This window comes from Notothenia coriiceps, unplaced genomic scaffold (genome assembly GCF_000735185.1).
Source record: "Notothenia coriiceps isolate Sejong01 unplaced genomic scaffold, NC01 NC01_scaffold00004107, whole genome shotgun sequence".
Taxonomy (NCBI): Eukaryota; Metazoa; Chordata; class Actinopteri; order Perciformes; family Nototheniidae; genus Notothenia; species Notothenia coriiceps.
This window is the reverse complement of record NW_011336808.1, coordinates 13,723-33,372: the sequence shown is the minus strand read 5'-3', so window position 1 is coordinate 33,372 and position 19,650 is coordinate 13,723. Positions and strand designations below refer to the sequence as shown.

Below are 19,650 nucleotides of genomic sequence, written 5' to 3'. Positions count from 1 at the left end.
TGTCGCTGAAGTCTTTGCGGTGCGTTCCAGTGCGAAACATGGCCAAGACGCAGGAGACGTGAGGCGACGTTAAGCGACGTGAGGCGACGTGAGGCGACGTGAGGCGAAGTGAGGCGACGTGAGGCGACGTTCCGTCGGGACGTGTTCTTTGGTGTTCTTTGGTGTCAGTTTTGGTGTGTAAGGAGCTTACACACGTACGTATTTGTGTGTTGGGTTGTAATTCAACCACAGCAGAAGAAATGATTTGGTCTCTTTCTATTGAAATCACACAACCACTATTAACTTTAGTTTATGTTTCAACATAGCAACGATGTTTGCATATTGAACTGAAGCAGTGAGGTGAGCTGTGCGAAAATGTGCTGCTCTTTACGGCTGAATCACACTCCACTACACAAGCACCTTCACGATTCGTCATTACGTTCCCTACATTTTTTCCCCTGGGCTGTCCTTGTAGGGATTTTTTGCAGACAGAAGGATTTCCGTAATACACAGAACAGTCATAGAGGAAAATGAAGTGAAACTGTTGACGTGAGATTGCAACTTTCACACGATTATAGGCATTTCTGTGTTCGTGTGTGTTAAATTAAAAGAAACATTTAGTAAAACCGATGTCGTTGTAGTATGGTTGAGTTTAATGTGAAGAGGATATTAGGCTTGTTTCTCTGATGTCTGGATAATTGGAGTGTGGCTTGCTCTATAATTGACATTGATGTCCTGGTGGTTTCTTCAAATCACGTAGCTACTTTGGTAATCCCAACTGCTTTCAATTTCCTTATTCTTTGTAAAGAACCCTGCTTTACTCTTCCAGGATCTGCTGCAGACAATCAGTGGTTGTGTAATCCACATGAAGGCAATTTGTGAATGAATGTTTTAGGAGAGCATCACCCTGCCTTAGGGACAACAGCTTTTTTGGGTTTCCTACCAAGAGTGGTTTGCATGAGTGTGTCAGGGTGTGTGTGTCAGGGTGTGTGTGTGTGTGTGTGTGTGTGTGTGTGTGTGTGTGTGTGTGTGTGTGTGTGTGTGTGTGTGTGTGTGTGTGTTTGTGTTTGCCAGGGACTGTGGTTTTTCTGGGCTGTGGGAATTCAATGTCATATTTGAGGCTTCTCCTCTTAAATTAATTGTCAACATCTGTCATAGTTAGAATCTGAGTAACAAAGACTTACCATCTTGTTGTGTGTCTCTGTGCTTGACTCAGTTTCCTCTGTTATTGTAGGGTGAGGATGTGACAGTTAACAAAGTAATTGATCCATCGTGGGTGATTATGACAGTAGGGGCATAAACATCCCATCCAACCCCTTTGCTTTGGATTTTCTCACTTGTGTTGGTTTTCAGGCACGTAAGAATTTGTAAAAGAATGGAATCTTGACAACGGACCTGACCGAGGAAATCCCCTGCCTTCAGGAATGAAAACGACCACATGTCTGAAATAATTCAGCTCTGGCTGATTTTAGGTTGTTGACAATTGAGGTTTGCTCAGAAACATCTTTGCGTGTGTGTGTGTGTGTGTGTGTGTGTGTGTGTGTGTGTGTGTGTGTGTGTGTGTGTGTGTGTGTGTGTGTGTGTGTGTGTGTGTGTGTAAACACTGTACGAACAGTCTCTTCTCTGATTCCTACCCGCAATAGTCCTGAAACCTCCATATGAATCTTATTAACGATTAAAACCGGCTGGAGATTTTTCTTACCAGTTTGGCACAAAGAATGTTGCTGAGAGCACTCCGGAGAAGCCGTTTTGTTTGTACAGAGGCTGTTCGAAGTAGACGTGCCCCATCTCAGTGTTTTTAAGCCCAAACCGGAGCAGTTTTTGTGGGGCAGACATGGCTCGGTAGAGGAGTCCCTGCTTGAGAAATGACCCGCGGGACAACGTTCACACGTGGTTTCACTCACCGGTGTACCTGGAAGAGATAAATACAGGATCATGTCTTAATTTTATGAATGAAACACATCTGTGAAGTGTGTGTATCACATTTTGAACCGTGAGAAGTCAGCAGCCCTTTCGATGTTTCTTATCTTTATAATCAAACATCTTATTTAGCACATCTCGCCCTTTTCTGTGTGTGAACATGATCTGCTGCAAATACTAGCTGACATCGAGGTGATGTGATTCCAAGAACTATGATCACAACAACATGAGAGCACATCAGGGTGGAAGATGACTGTGATGTTGGGTATGACTCACACAGAACCCCCAGAGTTTCTATATCTTATATCTGTATTCAAATGGGAAATATGTAACCGCAGAGTTTGATTTGTCAGCAGATTTTTCAGACTAACTTACTGACAAAATGAAAATGTAGAAACATCTGCCAAAAAGGCTATTAAGAAGGTCAACTTCTCATTGAAAATAACCTTAAAAATGTACTTATTTAAAATCATATTTTATTGACTTGAAGATGACGAAACACTTATATTTTCTAATAATATCTGAATTTATAGAAGAATTTAATAACTCTTTTTATTTTTAAATGTTTTGTTAATTCCCTCACTGAAAATGTTACCCTTACGATGTAATGTTAAATACGTTATCCACAATTGATCACATTTAAAATATTTGTACCCATTTACTGACATTTTACCAAATGCCAACTAGTTTTAACCACACATAATGACACTGGAGTAAACCAATAGACCTTGTGGTTTGTGACATGCAGCACACACGAGGACATGACCATGTTGTGGAAGTAGGTATTTCTCACATCCTTATTTTTTTCAATCACTAAAGCGTAGAAAAGAAAATGTGTGGGAGGAGGCTTGACCTTTGAGGAGTTTCCCCTCCATCGTTGCACAGTTTCACAAACTAGCACTAAACCATGAAACCACTAACTGATATGCATACAGTAAACGTGCAAATGTTTCCTGTACCTGTGATGTACAAGAATGAGCCAGCCTAACTGTAATGAGGTTGCACATGCTGGCATTAATCTTGGTTTTGTTCTCAGAATTTCCTCTGTAAATGCAGAATCAGCATGTTAGCACTTAACCCACGTAAGATATATCTTTAGATGTTATCTGAAGCAGAGGTGACAGCTCTGTTTTTATTTAATAAGGGGTGTATTAATTAAATAAATTGTCTCGTGAACCAATGCAAATATAAAAAATGTATGACAGAGTAGACTTAGATATAACCGTTTGAGAAATGTAAGATTATTACCTCTATGGCCCTAGTTCCTATCTTACTTTTAGATATATTTTTAATAGTCTCTTATCTGTCTATCAGTCTTAATCTTGTGCAAGAAAATATTTGGTTAAATACAGTACAAAAATCTTCTTACACTTTTAGATTATGATCTATTGATCATTAAATAATTGCTGGTTGCAGACCTATTATAAATGTACATTTTATTGGTATTGTATATCATGTTCTACTGTGCCTTTCTAAGATGACACCAAAATAGTTTCCAAATACACAGCTGCAACCTTAAATCTTGCGTTCAGAGAGAGAGAAAACAATCGCAACAAGAAACAGACAATTCAGGAAATCGAGCAACGGAGTCATAAAAGTAATGTCAACCAATGGGTTTCTGACATCCTGTGGTTTAAAGACCTAAAACCACAACTGAAGACATTACATAATAAGTCCTTCAGCTTCATGGGGAATCCCCTGAAATGCTGTCTCATGTCTGCAGAGTGTCATAGACATTAGGGTCTGATTTTATATCCATTTTTTAGGAATGCACGGAAAATGTTGTTTCATATTCAGTATGGTGCCAGCGCTTACAGGGGTCGCATAATGACCAGAAACCATGGAAAATGTTGTTTCATCTATGCAGCCGCTAAAATCCACTCAGGTCTGAGATGAAGTCATGAGAAGCGCAGTGCCAGTTTGTGCTGCGGTTTCAGTAGAAATATCAGATTCTGTTCACGGGAATCTTGAAATTTAGCATCAACCTCTCTTTAAGTTTCCCACAAGCACTACTGACGCACCAAGGAGAGAATCTGTGAGGAATATCAGGTCAGATATCCGCCATGATAATTACATCCTTGGGTGCATCTGGCGCAAAGATTAGCCAAGACTGCATCTGGTGCTGTATTGGCAACAAATGACCAAGACACAGTTTTTGTCTCTGGAGATTCTGTCTCGTCAAATGTATGTCATTCTTTCGAGGAAGAAAATCATTTTATATACATTACAGTGAAATGGTTTTCATTGTCTTTTTATTGGGATTCAAACAATAGCAGTCTGAGCTAAAGACAAAATCAATACCCCTTCAAAATACTTTTTTCATTCATGCAATCTGTAAGAGAGAGGTTCAGTATTCTCATACAGTGCAAACATAAATAAATCTTTATCCTCTGCAATATATCTGAGTCTGTGCCAGACAATCTGCAGTGAATTAAAAAAAGGAAGCACAACTTCAGGAATGAAAGGTTGTGCCGTTTAACCGAGACATTATAAACTGATCCCTATATTTAAAGTTTCCTCTTTAAATAAGCTGTTAAATTGTTCTATCATGCATGAAGAGGAACAAGTGAAGAATACTTTTTGCATTGTCGTGTGATACTCTACTGCAAATAGGAACTAAAAAATAAATGGCAACTGAGCCCTACAGTACATGCAGGAGGCATATCGTGCTTTTGTTAAGCTTCAAACTTGTATTTATGGTTATTACTAGAACATGTTGACATGCTTTGACTTGAAAAAAAAAAACATTATTTTTTCTAACAACGTCTGTCTCAGTATACAGTACATATATTCACCCTTTGTCTGAAACACTTAATTTGAATGCCTGCCTCTTTGACACGCCCTCCCAGAAATAGTAAGTAGTTAGATCAGAATTAAAAGTAGAACATATTGCGTTATGAGTAAGTAAAGTCATATAATAAAATCATTATTTTTATACATGGCACACAGAGGGAAAAGGATAAATGTTGATCTTTTAAAAGATGCAGTCAGCCCCCATGGAGGGCTGTGACAGCATGTGTCTATGAATAATATGGATATGCGTCACATGGTGATACCGTGACAGGAATTGGAGCCTAAATGGAACGAAATGATGCTGGAAATAAGTGCTGTATTTGAAAGTAATTAAGTTCATGGAAAATATGTAATCATTTTCCAAAGTATAACCACATCAGGGTGACTTTTTCATTTCCATAGCGCCATTTTCTTCAGGAATATTTGAGTCTTTATTCTCAAAGGCCATACACATTTTTAACTTCTCCCTCATCACTCTAATCATCATAGTTTCTTCATTTATAATAATTTTAATTCAAGTGACAAGCCAAAGCTGTCAACTGTTTGCAATGAATAGTTTAGGACAGGATTATGATGTATCAGTGATGCGACAATTTAACTGTGAAGTTTCAGCCAATACTGCCCAAACTCAGAGTTGGTCAGGTGTGGAAGTGCAAGATAGACGTGCATAAATGTTTTTTTTACAATCACACAAACACACAATTTCTCTTGATAGAAAAACAAAACTTTAGCGTTTATATGGCATGTAAATGCATACTACATGTCTCTGCTAGAAGACAGAGAAATAAGAAAACATAAAAAACCAGACTAATGGCCATGTCCTTTTTGTGTTTTATACTGTATGTTTAACTATTACAGACAGCTTTAAACCAAACTTTGTGTCTCGGTGAAAGACAAACAAAGAGTGGTTCTAGGAAATGTCCGAGACAATTCAAAAGTAGAAGTTGTTTCTAGGAAAAGAGACGTCTGCATCTGGAACAGATCAGATTCACAGAATCAAAGAAAGATGAAGAGATAGAAAGAGAAGAGCTTTCAGTGATACAAGGGAGACAACATCTTAATATGAATATGCTGTTCTGTAACTGATGTGAGTCTGCTTTGTTATTTTGTTTCCTTACTGAGGAAGCATATCTGGAATTTAACTGATTTGAGTGAGACTCAGGGAGAGTATTGCATAAGATGAGAAGATTAAAGGAAATATAAATATGTAGTAAGGGGTATCTACTCAAAATACAGAGAGACTTACACACTGCACGGTATAACAATAACAACAGAAAAACTGCATATATAACAGATACACTATGACCCTGTGAGTAAAATGATAACAATGAGGCAATGGGACCCTGTCCGTGCTTCTTCCTAGGATGTGTGCTTACTGAATTTCAATATGGACAGTATGGATGCCTACTTATAACCAGAAATCTCCAATTTGAATCTTATTTATATGACCTAGTAGGCAGGAAACCAACAACATAACATATTTAATATTTTCTTTAAAAACAATCTTAAACTTACCTAAAGCTGTAACTCCGTATCCGGGTGGACAGGAGCTGTGTGTAATGCAGAACTCCACCACAAGGTGGAAACCTGGAGCACACTCACAAAGCTGGTCGTGGGTGCTGTTGCACTGCTGCTTCACAAGCTGTCGCTCCTTGCACACCTGAACACAACACAGTCACACACACATTGAAACAGTGCTGCTGCATGCACACAGTGACATACAATAAAGGCTGCTTGACATGCACATATATGATCAGAGAGCACACGTGAGTAAAGAAAGTGCCGTAAGAAAGTCTGGATACTGTACTAGAACTGAATACTAGAACAGGAATATAAATTGGGGAATATGTTAAAATAGATATGACATAATTCAGAGTGGCAAAGAGGAACACATCTAAACTGTGGGGGAAGATCCCAACACCACAATGAGCACATTTAAACTTTCATTTTTAGAAACAACAACTAAAGTGGAAACACCGGTTTCCGAAAATAACAGATGCTTTGCCAAAATGTAAACAAACCGTAAAGTCATGCAACTAATGAAAAGGCATTGGACAACCACAGAGGAGTAGATAAAAACTTTAAAAGCAGATTGAACTTTAGTGGAATTCCTGACTGTGATGTGAATGAAGATGTGTATGATTGTATGTATGAAGTTGACACACACAAAAGAGATCAAAATGAACCTTCGGTTAACCTTTTGGCCTCATACGTACCGAGGTGCAGTATTGGCAGGTGTCCCCCCAGTGCCAGTTTTCAGCAAAATGCCTCTCAGGACAGACCTGGCACTCTGTGGGTGTGTCGGTGGTGCAGTGTCGCTTCACAGCGGTGCCAGGAGGGCACTGGTCGCACAGCAGGAGGTCAGAGGTCACAGGGTCGAGGTACTGGTACTTTGGCAGTATGTCCTGCTGCTGAAAGGCCCAGGAGAAAGATGCTGTGAAAAGCTGCAAAAGAAAGAAAGAAGTGTGTTGAATACAGAGTCCACAGCAGTGACAACATCTCTAAAGAAACCCATCTCGTGCACAGCTCTTCTTTGGAATAATGTCCAAATATTATTACATTTTGCAGCACTCGCCAACCCAAAGCTTCCAGTAAGAAAGAGTTGAAAGAAAGGTCAGAGCTTTAAAGTTAAAGCTCCTGGTGGACACACAGTCCTAAAGCGATTTCTTCTGCTTTATAGAGACGTTCAGGGAGTCTGAGGAGAGAAATCTGTGTCCGTTTCGTGGATCACTGCACAGAGGCAACAACAGTACATTTTTAATCTTTGCATGTTTCTTGGAAGAAATATTGTCTCCGTGTTGCCTTAAACTAGGATGCTGAATTCTGCAAGCACAATTACATTATTGCTATTTGTTCAATTAAACATCATATTGTATTTTATTCCTTTCATTGCTTCTTGAATCTTAAAAGTTAACCGAAGATTTTAAATAAATGCAGATGTTTTAGTCATGCCAGTGTTTTGCACATATTGAATTCAAGGATTTGTATGACAGAGGGTTAGAGGATGAGCAGCTTTGTGTTCTCTGACCGAAGCAGCCGTCTCCTATCCTGTCAGCAGCAGCTCAGGGAGATAGCATATGAAGTAATTCAACAGTGATTTACTGCAGTTTAATACTGCCCTGGAGGAAGGGCAAAACACGGCACACCCATGTAACCCCCACCCCAATCCCATTGATATGGACGCTCTGTTAAGTGGTTGGCTGTTAGTGAGGCTTCTGAAACACACATGTAGCGTGTGACTCAAAAACAAGCCCATGTATCATCGTTTGACCATGATCTGTAGAGATTTGGCCTAAAATCCCAGATATCAGTTGGTGAGCGTGTTTGACATGCAGCCATGCAGCCGGTGGAGGCCACATGCAGACCAGATGTCACACATCTGGGTCATTCTACCCTCAAGTCCCTCAGCCATTGGCTATGTGGACTTTCCCGTTGGCCCGGATATATCCTCACTTCTTGGACAAACTAACAATGGATTGTCCTTGCTTTGAGTTTGTGTGTGTGTGTGTGTGTGTGTGTGTGTGTGTGTGTGTGTGTGTGTGTGTGTGTGTGTGTGTGTGTGTGTGTGTGTGTGTGTGTGTGTGTATTCTTGTATGTGGTTTTTCGCTTTCCACCATGTTTGTTAGTGCATCTTCCAAAAATGAATGAATTTATACTACAAACAACTACAAAACATTCATGCATGTGGGTACAGATGCAGGAATGTGTGTTGCTGCATGTCTTTGTGTGCATGTTTGTCAGTGTTCAAGTCCAATCTTCGTCTTCCTTAGTGTTGGTCTGTGTGCTCTGCGGTCTCGTCTCCTGGCTGCTGTTCACAAAGAGGACTGTTGGAGGTTACTGGGCTTTCCCCATTCACCACCAGAATAAGAATCACTCACCCCTCTGCTACACAGTTTACCCGATACACACCATTGATCTCCTTTCCTGCGTGACTGTTTTTGTACTGATCACATTCACCTTAAAACTTTGCAACCACAAGACACAATATACTATGAGTATGCGTGTGTGAAACAAAACATGAAACAGAGAGAAAGAATGCTATTTTTGGGAAATATGTGTGCATATGTCTCTGACAACCAAATTGGTATTTTCCTTTGAAATCTACTCAATTTGCATTTATGTGTATGTGTTGTGTTCACTTTTAATAATTTAATAAACGGTATATGTGCGGTTTTAAGCCTTATTTATTTTTAAGGCGTTCTGAACCTATAATGATGAACTACGCAGAAAATAAAACATGCAGGTCCTTCTATGTCTGCTGGCTTTTGCAACGGAGGTAATTGAAATTATAATAAAAATAGATGAATGGGTTTTACACACCATAATAGAAACCTAAGCTTCATACAGCCTGGCGAGCGCAGAGGTTTTCCCGGCAAAGCTGATCGACCTCTTAGCAGAACCTTTGGTGTATGGCTTTCATCCACAGTGACTCGCTTAGCAGTACCAAAGCTGGATCTGTTTTTTTGTAGCATGGGTGGCCTCAGCGGGAATGAAACCCATAATCACAGACTTGCTCTTCAAATTAAGAAGTGTATATACACACTATTAAGCCGTGAGACCACATCCAATCAATTTAGAAACATCAGGAGGATGGAGCCAGGGACCGACAGAGGGTCACCTGGGTTTTTTACAAATCTGGCTACGGTTACACTTGTCCCAGTGAATTTAATCTCGGGCTCGAGGATGAGTTTACTGGCAGGACTGAAATCATGGGAGCCGATGAGCCTGAGCACATGTGGAAGTGGTCAGTTCATATTGTTTTTCATATCCTTCATACAGCACAGTAGTTTGGATTGACTCCAGCCATAATATACAGTGCAGAGCAAAGCAATTGAGAGCAAGAGTAAATACAAATAATGTAAAACAGCACATGCTCAGAGATATAACTTTATGAAATAAAATCTTTGACCGTCGGTAAAAAATCCCTTTGAAAGAAATAAAAGCACAATTTAGTTCAACAGTTTAATGGCCATAATAATACCTTTGCCGCCTGTTATTTATTCTTTTATCTTATTCGATTTAAAAGCTGGCATGAAAACAAAGCCATTTATAATTAATTTCAACCACATCTTTAAGCTGCTCAACATACAATGTTTTAGTTTTGTACTTATGGCACACTCAGGCAGACCACACTGTGCCAAAGCAGCCAGTACAGTAGCTTTCCGCTACCGAAGATGTGAAAAACTGTCAACTTTTTAAGAAATAACTTATTGGTAAGATGTCCTGTGGTGAGCGTGAATTAGTCGATCAGCAGTTAAAAAGAAATATTGAACTTTTGACCCTTCTTGTCTCCTTAGAAGCTGCCATCTGACAACATCACGCACAACCGCTGGAAACCCAAATTACACAGCAGCTAGCGGCCACTGACAGCCATAATTATACTGTTAGCATCATCAGAGTGAGGCATATCCTACATGAACAGCTGTTGGTAAAGGATGGATGAAGGTATGAAGGTATTAATAATGTTTCCTAAGAAAGCTTCCCTTGACCAAGGCAGGGCAGCTGCTATGTAAATGTATAAAAAAGGGTTAAAATGGCTTCATCTGATACATTTTTGTAAACTGAAAACTGCCAGTAAATATCTTTTGAAGTGAGCTGGGAGAAAACCTTGAGTTTATGTAGAGCAAAGATAATCTCTTTAAGTCCTTGACAGAGAACATGTAGTTCTTAACCGTTGTTATCTTCTTGAATGAATCAAAGACAAGTCCAGCCTGTGAAGTGTGGTGATACATAAGATCATCCCATCACAGAAACACCAGAGAGACATCAGAGAGACATCGGAGAGACATCGGAGAGACATCAGAGAGACATCGGAGAGACATCGGAGAGACGCGGAGAAAACAAATCCAGGGTGATGTTTAGTGGACTAAGTCATTCACAGTGCGTTTATCTTCCACTTTGTTGGCACACATGTCTTACAATTAATGACATAATTTCTGAAAATGACTTTTTGCTAGACCAGGTTTGTAGGACTTATGAGAGTTTTAGTTTTTCTATAAACTCTGTCTTTTCAAAAGTGCTTTGGTAAAGCAGACTGAACTGCACTTTGAGCGCTGCCTGATAGATGGGCTGGAGCGGACTAAAGAGTTCAGACACCTGACGGAAATAGTCTTTCAAAATGAACACACATGCTTTCCATATGAGGTTAAAGTGATAAGCATCCACAGATGTTGGGCGGGTAATGGGCTTATTGACCAGATAAAATATTTTTCACAAGAGGAATTTCCCGGAAGATACAGTAAAAACTGTGCAGAAAGATACATGTGTGTGTTATATGAGGGACACAATTTGGTTTGTTTTGATATGATACAAATGGAAATATAAATTAAAATGTTGATGAAGTTACTTGTTTGTCCCCTCAATAAATGCAAAAATGGAAAAAAGGTAAACCAATAAAACATCTGTAGGCATACAAAAATGTAACACCGTAACATGCAGTCTTCAAATGATCCCAATACAACTTCCAACAGACTTCAAGCTTGGAGTTACAATGAGAGTAGAGCACATTGAAATATAGAGAGGGAGTAGAATCAAAGATTGGGTAGCCCAAGGCCAGTTTAAATTCATGGCATGAGGAGAAGAGCCATGGCACAAAGGGACCAAACCAGCTTATCCACCAGGCACATGGCTTCAGTTAACTGTAGAACGCAGGTGGTCTGAGGGGGGATTCCAGCTCTTGTGTGTGTGTGTGTGTGTGTGTGTGTGTGTGTGTGTGTGTGTGTGTGTGTGTGTGGATGTGTGTGTGTGTGTGTGTGTGTGTGTGTGTGTGTGTGTGTGTGTGTGTGTGTGTGTGTGTGTGTGTGTGTGTGTGTGTGTGTGTGTGTGTGTGTGTGTGTGTGTGTGTGTGTGTGTGTGTGTGTTGAGTCCTGTGAATATTGAATCTGTCTTTTTCGCTTATATAGGGACAGAGAGGGACTTGTTACCATTCTGGATCCCTGAGGTTTGTATAATTAAATTACATTATTAATAATAATAATAATAATAATAATAATAATAATATTGCCTGCTAGGCTCACTTTATTTACTCATTTTATCATCTCAAACTTAAAGTGTGTCTTTTAAATTTGCTGCTCTAGGGAACATGGGTTTTATCAAATGTTTAGCACATATTGGTCAAATAATGACTGTAAGATCAGTGAATTAAACCTAGCTAGTTTGCTTTTGTAATATAAACCAAGCAATACTATCTTCACATATAACATTCATGTTATGAGCAAAAACAATTACTCAATTCATCAATTAACAATTATCATTTTTGCTGGTTTTAGAAAAAGAAAAGAGAAAAAAAATAAATGTATTTTACCAAACTAATGATTGATTATTCAACAAAGTAATCTGCCCAAATGTTGAACAGTGAAGGAGGACAGATAATTTGTTTATCTTTAATCAGTCGATTAATTCAGATGTATCACTCATTTGAAACAAATGCATTCAAATCCACAACACATTTGTTTCTGTACTTATATTCTGCTGTATACTTCTACTCCACTACATATAAATAGGAAAATGTTGCACTTTACTCTTCTACATTTTATATTTAGTAGTAATGTTACAGATTTAGATTTTACATTAAGAAAAACATGAGTTTATGAAATAGTTGCTAAAGATGAAACCAGTCATTAACAACACATTTGGTTTGTATCCTTCTTAAAATCCTTATGATCAAACATATCTAGTGTGAGTCTCACTTTCAATACAGACTTTTACATCAGATCAGCCTGGCGGTTTTTGATGCGATGTATACAGTTGTAAGATAAAACAAAGAGAGAGACCAGCAAGAGATTGAGGCAATAACAGCTGTATCTCTTTTGCCTATTCCGTTTCTGCTCTTTGTCTCAGACAATTGTTCAGTCACTCACAAGATCAATGAGTTCATAACAAGAATACACCCACACACACACAAAAACACACTTCTGCTATCAATACTACTGTTGATGGAAAAGGGGAAGTAAGACGTGAGCAACTTCCAGAGGTAATCGTTGTTTCTGAATAAACGTTTGTGCTTGTTTGTTTAAAACATGTTGATCCTGTACCTTCACACACGCTCTGTATGTCTCCCTCCCCCCTATCCCCCTACTTCCTCACCCTTTTTCTTCAGTGTTTGTCTAGAAAGAAGTTGCGTCTGTTTGGCCGAGTGACCTCTTAAGCTCCTCTGTCTGCGTGTGAACCTGCGGCTACATTTAGGGAAGTTCGTGCAGCTAATGCCAACGGCCTAAACTGAGAGTGGAGGCGTAAAGATAAAGGGAGCACAGATGAAAGACACTGATCGAGGGAGATAATAGGGATTAGTGGCTGGATGGAAAGTTTTCATGCAGGTTAGCTGTCTGTCTGATTGGCTAGCTGGTTAAACCTCACTTCTCCCGCACTGAATTTTGAAACTTGTGTCCACATAAAAACAAAAAAGACTCACAACATAGAGTTGTCCAATTTCCATCCAAAGTTTGTTCCACTGACATCATCCCGAGCAAACACAAAGTATGTGTTTTCAGCAGACAGAACGCAAACCACATGAGTCAGAAGTATGCAGGGGAACAGGAAGAGCACACAGGTGCATTTACTGACGGACCTCTAGGGCAAAACAAAGTTTGCAACACACAATTGCAGAGTGTCCCTAGAATTTCTTACGGATGAAATTAAACTGGCTGTTTGTCAAGTGGAAGAAAGGTGCAGGGCATCCAGAGGGGCGCAGATTGATTCATTGGCTGGATGCTGATGGTAAGAATGAGCAGTCTGCACACGTCTGACTCATGAGTTGGCTAAATCAATGCTTGCACGGCTGGCCAAATGACGGACTGACTGACTAGCTGAATGATGGAGGAACACTATGTCAGAAATTATTCACACAAATATTTGCCTATTTAAGGTAAATGGTGGAGTACAGAGCAGTGCCGTGGACGCAACACTCAGTGTGGACGATATCACTTTAAATGATGTATGTCAGCTATTTTACAAACAACTAAGTGACACATCTTACAAACCAAATAATTGACTGACCTTTCGCGTCACAATATAGGAACACACACACACACACACACACACACACACACACACACACACACACACACACACACACACACACACACACACACACAGCAGATAGTGGGTCCAGTGTTTTGTAGCTACAGTGATCTCTTTTTGCCCAGATACACATCTATTCATGCACATATGCAAAACTTGCAAAGTCCCCAACACAGCACTGCATGCAAAAAACACCAAGGGAAATAATGACTCCCACCCTGATGGCATACATCCCCTGAGGAGGGTAGAATACATTATTGTAATGTCAATGTCAGAGAAAGCAGCACCTGCTGGAAACATGCTGCATGCCTCTATATTGGGTGTTGAATTTCATTCATTTTCAAATGTGCAATAGACTAAGCAATGAAATGTGACCTAAAGTAAACTTTCACGCATTGTAGATCTTGTTTGTATAGTCTACTTTGTGGGTATTTATTTTGGGAATAAAAATTGGAGCGAAATATGAGTTCAATAAATCATCAAAAGCAAACAACTTCCAAGTCTATTTAAAAAAAAAATTGAATAATCTACTTTTATTCAAGATGTCATCATCATACAGTCCTAAGAGACTTACTTTAAATACTTACATCAGGTTAAATTATTTCATTAACGGCATACTGTTATAATAAATTACAAAAACACACAAAAAAACGCCTCAGAAAACATGGAAAACTAGAATCAACGTCTCAACACAGTCCCAACATATATAAGCTGTATAAACTCATATTGCAGAGCTGCTATATGTGGCTGCATTGTATTTTCAGTCATGTGTTACTTGATCCATACCATGCACATCATAAATACGTTTGTTTAGGTGTAGTAGTTCCTTCAGATAGTAATCCATCTACCTAATAAAAATGTCATGCAAGTATACTTAACACCTTTTTTCATGGGCATTACAATGCGCCACACAAATATGCCCTTTTAAAATGTGACTACAAGTAGGTACTGTTGACTATAGGAAAACGCATCTGAATAGGAACTATGAACTCTCACGTGGGATCAGGTCTACAATCAAAAGCAGTGATTATTTCAAACAAGACCGATTATGATCCATTGACAACAAAATGTCAAAGCCAGAAAAAAATACATAATTTCAGGGACACCGTAACTAAATATTCAACCTGTGATACATTTAACAACATCACATTGCCAGCACAGACGCATGCTGTACAGATGGGCACTGCTCGGGAATGGGAATAAAGCGAATGCCCATTCCAACTCTATGACATATCTGAAACCGCGTGTAGCGTAATAATAATCCAAGTCTCGCAAAACAATAAACACGAAATCATTCCATCAGGAAGAAGTGTCCCTTTTCTCCAGCGGACCACTCGTGTTTACTCACCACTATCAGTTTCATGGCCGGGTTGGATTTCGCTATCCGTGCGCTCATCTCCACTGTGTAAAAGTGAACTGCGGTATGATGGGGTCTCCATCACAGATCTGTATTTATACAGTAGGCTCGGGAGCGAGGGAGAGGGAGAGAGAGAGAGAGAGACGGAGAGGAGAGAGAGGGAGAGAGTGCCCACCCACCTTGTAATCCAGTGAGTGCACAAACCTCTCTCTGTCTCTCCCCTCAATCCTAAAAATAAATTGTTGCATCCTCAAGTGTTGCGTTGCAATTACGTAAAGAAAGGCAATAGTGTCGTCAGCAACTATGAAGGAAACAAAGCAGTCTAAAAAGAAATATCCAATCAACATCAAAAGATGGGATTTTTTTTGTGAATTTAGAATAAGAGTAAAAAGCAAAGTAAATATCCCCCTAACAACTTTGACTAATTGTGTCAAATTGTAGAGGAATACTGTAAAGTAGCAAAAAAAGTCACATATTTCCAGGGAAGGGAATACATCACTTGCTATTACATACAAAAGTGTTTATTTGGTGGGAATGTGAGTTTTACATTTTTAGATTAAGAGAAAGCCTATAATGTATCGGTTTGACATTTTTCTTATGATGGTAATATAATACAGCGATGAGGTAAAATCCGAAAGCAACTATTTCCATATGCCTATATACAAATTATAAAGCATGACGAAGTGGTTTGTTATGTGTTTGACAAGCAGTCTGTAACAAACCCACACTTACAAAGCTTGCCAGCATGTACATTCAATGATTGATAGGGGTTTATTTGGACCAGTCAAAATTATTTTGTTAGGCGGGTTATGCATATTTGAACATTTGGAAATGGTGTCTCAGTAAATTCTGACATCATGGTGTATGTATGTGCGGAGGAGAAGACATTTGAGGCACAAGAATCAAAGATGAAAATAATTATTTTACTCTATTTTGTTTAATTGTTACCTATCCCATAACTAATTTCCACTGACAATTTTTCTTAAGCCTTTACTTATTCATGTAAATGTAAATTCATGTACATTTCACGGAGAGCCATGTTTTCTTTTTGGAGGTCCTGATCATACTTACAGTGATAAACATTATCCTGCAGTCCTGGGGATTAAACCAGCAACCTGTTAAAGCACAATTGACTGCTAAGCTGTATTGTGATATTTGTATGTAACTTAATATGTATATGGTTAAATAAACTGTATGAAAACCAGATTAAACTGCATTCAGTATATAAATAAATACACATTTTTTTATTAAAATGAAGCATGACTCAAGGTCCACTTACTAGCCAATTATACTGTCTAATAAAACTACCCAATTACAAGCGCCATGTTCCTCTAGTTTCCTTGGGTCCAGAATAAAGAAACACATAGCTAACTCCATCTGTTGATGACCATTAAATGTAGTAGCTCTGGAAAGAGCGAGGAAGTGGATCTTTATTTTCTCGCAGATCAAACATGTTATACCTTTCCGAGATATCAGTCTTCCAAAGCTACAAAATTGTGCGTCCTGCATCAAATGTTATTGAACAATAAATAATTGTTCAATCTGTTACCCTATACTTCTACAATTGTGAGATGTTCATTGACATGATGCAGTCCCTAGCCCCTAACTTTAACCATCACAACTAAATGCCTAACCATAACCCTAACCTCTAACCTCTAACCTCTAACCTCTAACCTCTAACCCAAACATTAAAACCAAGTAACCTTCAAATTGTTTTTTGAAGGTCTCTATAAAAGGTCAGGAAAAAGTGAGGACCAAACGAGGTCCTCACTTTCCAAACATTTTGTCCATTAAACATAAATTGGTTCTCACAAAATTAAATATCTACCAATGAAGTTAATCCAGACATTCACCATTGATAGTTACAGTTTAAAACTTAAAATGTAGTTTATCTTACTCTAATGTTGTCTGTTTCATATCTTAAATAAAGTGTTCTAAAAACCTTTATGGATAGCAGTGGTCAAATACAAGGTTTCAAAGTAAGAGACACTCCCACAGTGAGGTTAAAATACATCATCGGTACTGGACAACTCACGTAGTAAACCCAAAAAGGGCACTCCCACACTGATCTTAACATATGATGCTTATACAAGACCTCTGATGTCAGAGGTCCTAGAAACAACGTTGTCTTTTTCTAGCCGCTCGCTCTCCACCCCCGTGAAGAGGCATGACAAAATGTCACAGCCAGCTGACGTAGAAGCACAAGTTCTCAAATGGATCAGAGAAAATACACACTCACCCACCTACGAGTCTCCTAGGCATGTGAGAGAGGTCTTAGTGGTGAGGTCACAGCTCACCACAGGAGGACACATACACATACTGTATACACATACAAAGGCAGAAAAATACACATATCTTTCAGTATTGAGGTCAAGATACACCGCAACAATGATGGAGCGGAAGCTAGACATCTATACTCTCAAACACACACTGACGAGCCTGGCGTCTCAGCTGGCAGTCTGAAGCGCATGAGCAGGGAAACGTGGTTGTTAGGAGGTGAACCATACACACATTTAAATAAAAATACATCCATTTGCTGACTCACCGTATGCCCATTAATGGGGCTGTCAGCAACAATTACAGGATATTTGTGATTTATTTGAGGCTAAGCATTGTCTCTTCAACCGTAGCCGGTGTGTAGAGTTTTTGTTTTTAATTATGTTCCTGAAGCATGAATAATACATGAAATTAACCGCTGTGTGGGACAATAGCGTTTCATGTCTGTCTGGTCAATGTGGATCAAAAAGGGATTTAAATTCAACTGCAAAGATGATGAGATTAGTTCATTGTGGTGCTTTTTACATCTTGTTTGCATACTACAGGCAGATATTGGATCCATCTCCACCATAGCCTAATATTGTTGAGATCCATGTTAACTCCTGTGTTCATATGTGTATATTTGTTTGGTTGCATAGTAGCGTGTGTGTGGTTATGTCTATATTAACCAGTAGCCTACCTTATACATAGAGGTCCCGCACATTTCCATAACAGATTTCATAAACAAATGAACAAAAAAGGGAACTCATAACTGTTGTTGTGTCAATGGTGACATGTAAAGTAGACAGTGACCTTTACCTATCTACATGACTTTGACTAGTGTATGCAAATCAAGCTTATTTGTAGGCAAACTTCGGAGAGAGAAAGAGATAGCAGATAAGAAAAACAGGATCCAATCATTCTGTTGACAGGCCCACAAAGAACCCAGAATTAAAAGCAGATATAATATCAGATATTAAAATTGTACAAAGCACTTCATTATTGTATTAAGGAAGCAACTATAAAGTACAAACATGAACCCAAACTGCATCTGGATGATGTGGCAAAGACTATGAGGGTCCTCATTGAACTGTGCATATTCTACATGCCTGTGGTATTCACTTTTACAGGCCAGTTAATGGTCACTGTAACTGCTACCCCTGAACATTTTAAATAAAATGTCTTCCTTTTCACATTTCTGTACTGTTCAAAATACTTGAGGGATAATATGTGTAGCTAATAGGTTATGTATACTCTCTGTCTGTGCATTCAGGTACATTTGAGGATAGAGGATGTCATAAGTTACACATATTTTAGAGCACTCAAAGAGAAATGTATGGTTGTGGGCTCCATAATTGAAATGTTCTTATCTTGTTTTAAAATTACCATAGGCTTGAATGATATTAGCAATACACCATAAGCCCCATGGCAAGATGCTCTTTAGTTTAAATTATGTTGGCACACAACACATAAATGGCCCTTTGCAGATAAAACGAGAGTATTTTGGGTGCCCCGTCTAAATTAGCTGATTGTTGTCCATGCAACTTCCATGGTTTAGGTACATTTTTTTAGAAGCGAAAAACACAAACATATAATTAGAGACACTGCACAATAAAATAAATCTTCAATTATACTTAGCCAACATGGGAAAGTTGTGGTTGCATATCCGAAGGAGGAAGTTCATTTCGATGGCAAATATAAAACAATTGTGTTTATGGAACAGACGTCATCTGACTATCTTCATGCTTTTTATTTTTTATTTAAAGGTCCCATGTCATAGCCATTTCTACTGATCATAATTCCATTGTTGAGGTATACTAGAATAGATTTATATTGTGCAATTTTCCAAACTCACATTGGTTACTCATACAGCATCTCTGTATAGTATGTGTATTCACTCTCTGTCCTACACGACTTGTTGGAGCTCCTGCCCCCCCCCTCCCTCCCTCCCTGTGAGCCCACTGTGCTCTGATTGGTCAGCTCGCCCACTCTGTTCTGATGAGTCTACCACCGTTACAATGGAACATCAGTGATTATGTGTTAAAATGGCGTTAGCTACCAGAAAATGACACCAGTAATGACAAACAGATGAGAATGCTGCGTGTGGTCTGGGTGCCGTGTTGGCGGGACGTTGCGCGGCTCGCCACTGCGAGGAGCAGACAGTGTGAGCTGGGTTAATTTCCTGCTTGCTGCGTGGGATCTGCGGAACAGCGAGACATTGCGAATGGACGCGGGAAGGGGGAGGTGCTGAGGGGGCTGCGGCACCCCTATCTGCGATGCTCCACTAGCAAACCTTCATAACACACACGGGGACGGGTAATAACCGG

At 39.2% G+C, this 19,650-nt stretch overlaps 1 protein-coding gene across 1 annotated transcript in view; it reads right to left on the bottom strand.

The window, feature by feature from the left end:
- Positions 1 to 15,212, bottom strand: part of LOC104942111 (tumor necrosis factor receptor superfamily member 11B-like) — an 18,231-nt gene extending 3,019 nt beyond the window's left edge. The window contains exons 1-4 of the mRNA XM_010767310.1: positions 15,059 to 15,212; positions 6,909 to 7,136; positions 6,208 to 6,352; positions 1,682 to 1,891 (exon numbers count right to left, since the gene is read on the bottom strand). Of these exons, the coding sequence (XP_010765612.1) occupies positions 1,682 to 1,891; positions 6,208 to 6,352; positions 6,909 to 7,136; positions 15,059 to 15,106 (631 nt within the window). The 5' untranslated portion in view covers positions 15,107 to 15,212. The remainder of the gene's footprint in view (positions 1 to 1,681; positions 1,892 to 6,207; positions 6,353 to 6,908; positions 7,137 to 15,058) is intronic.
- Positions 15,213 to 19,650: the final 4,438 nt, after the last annotated feature.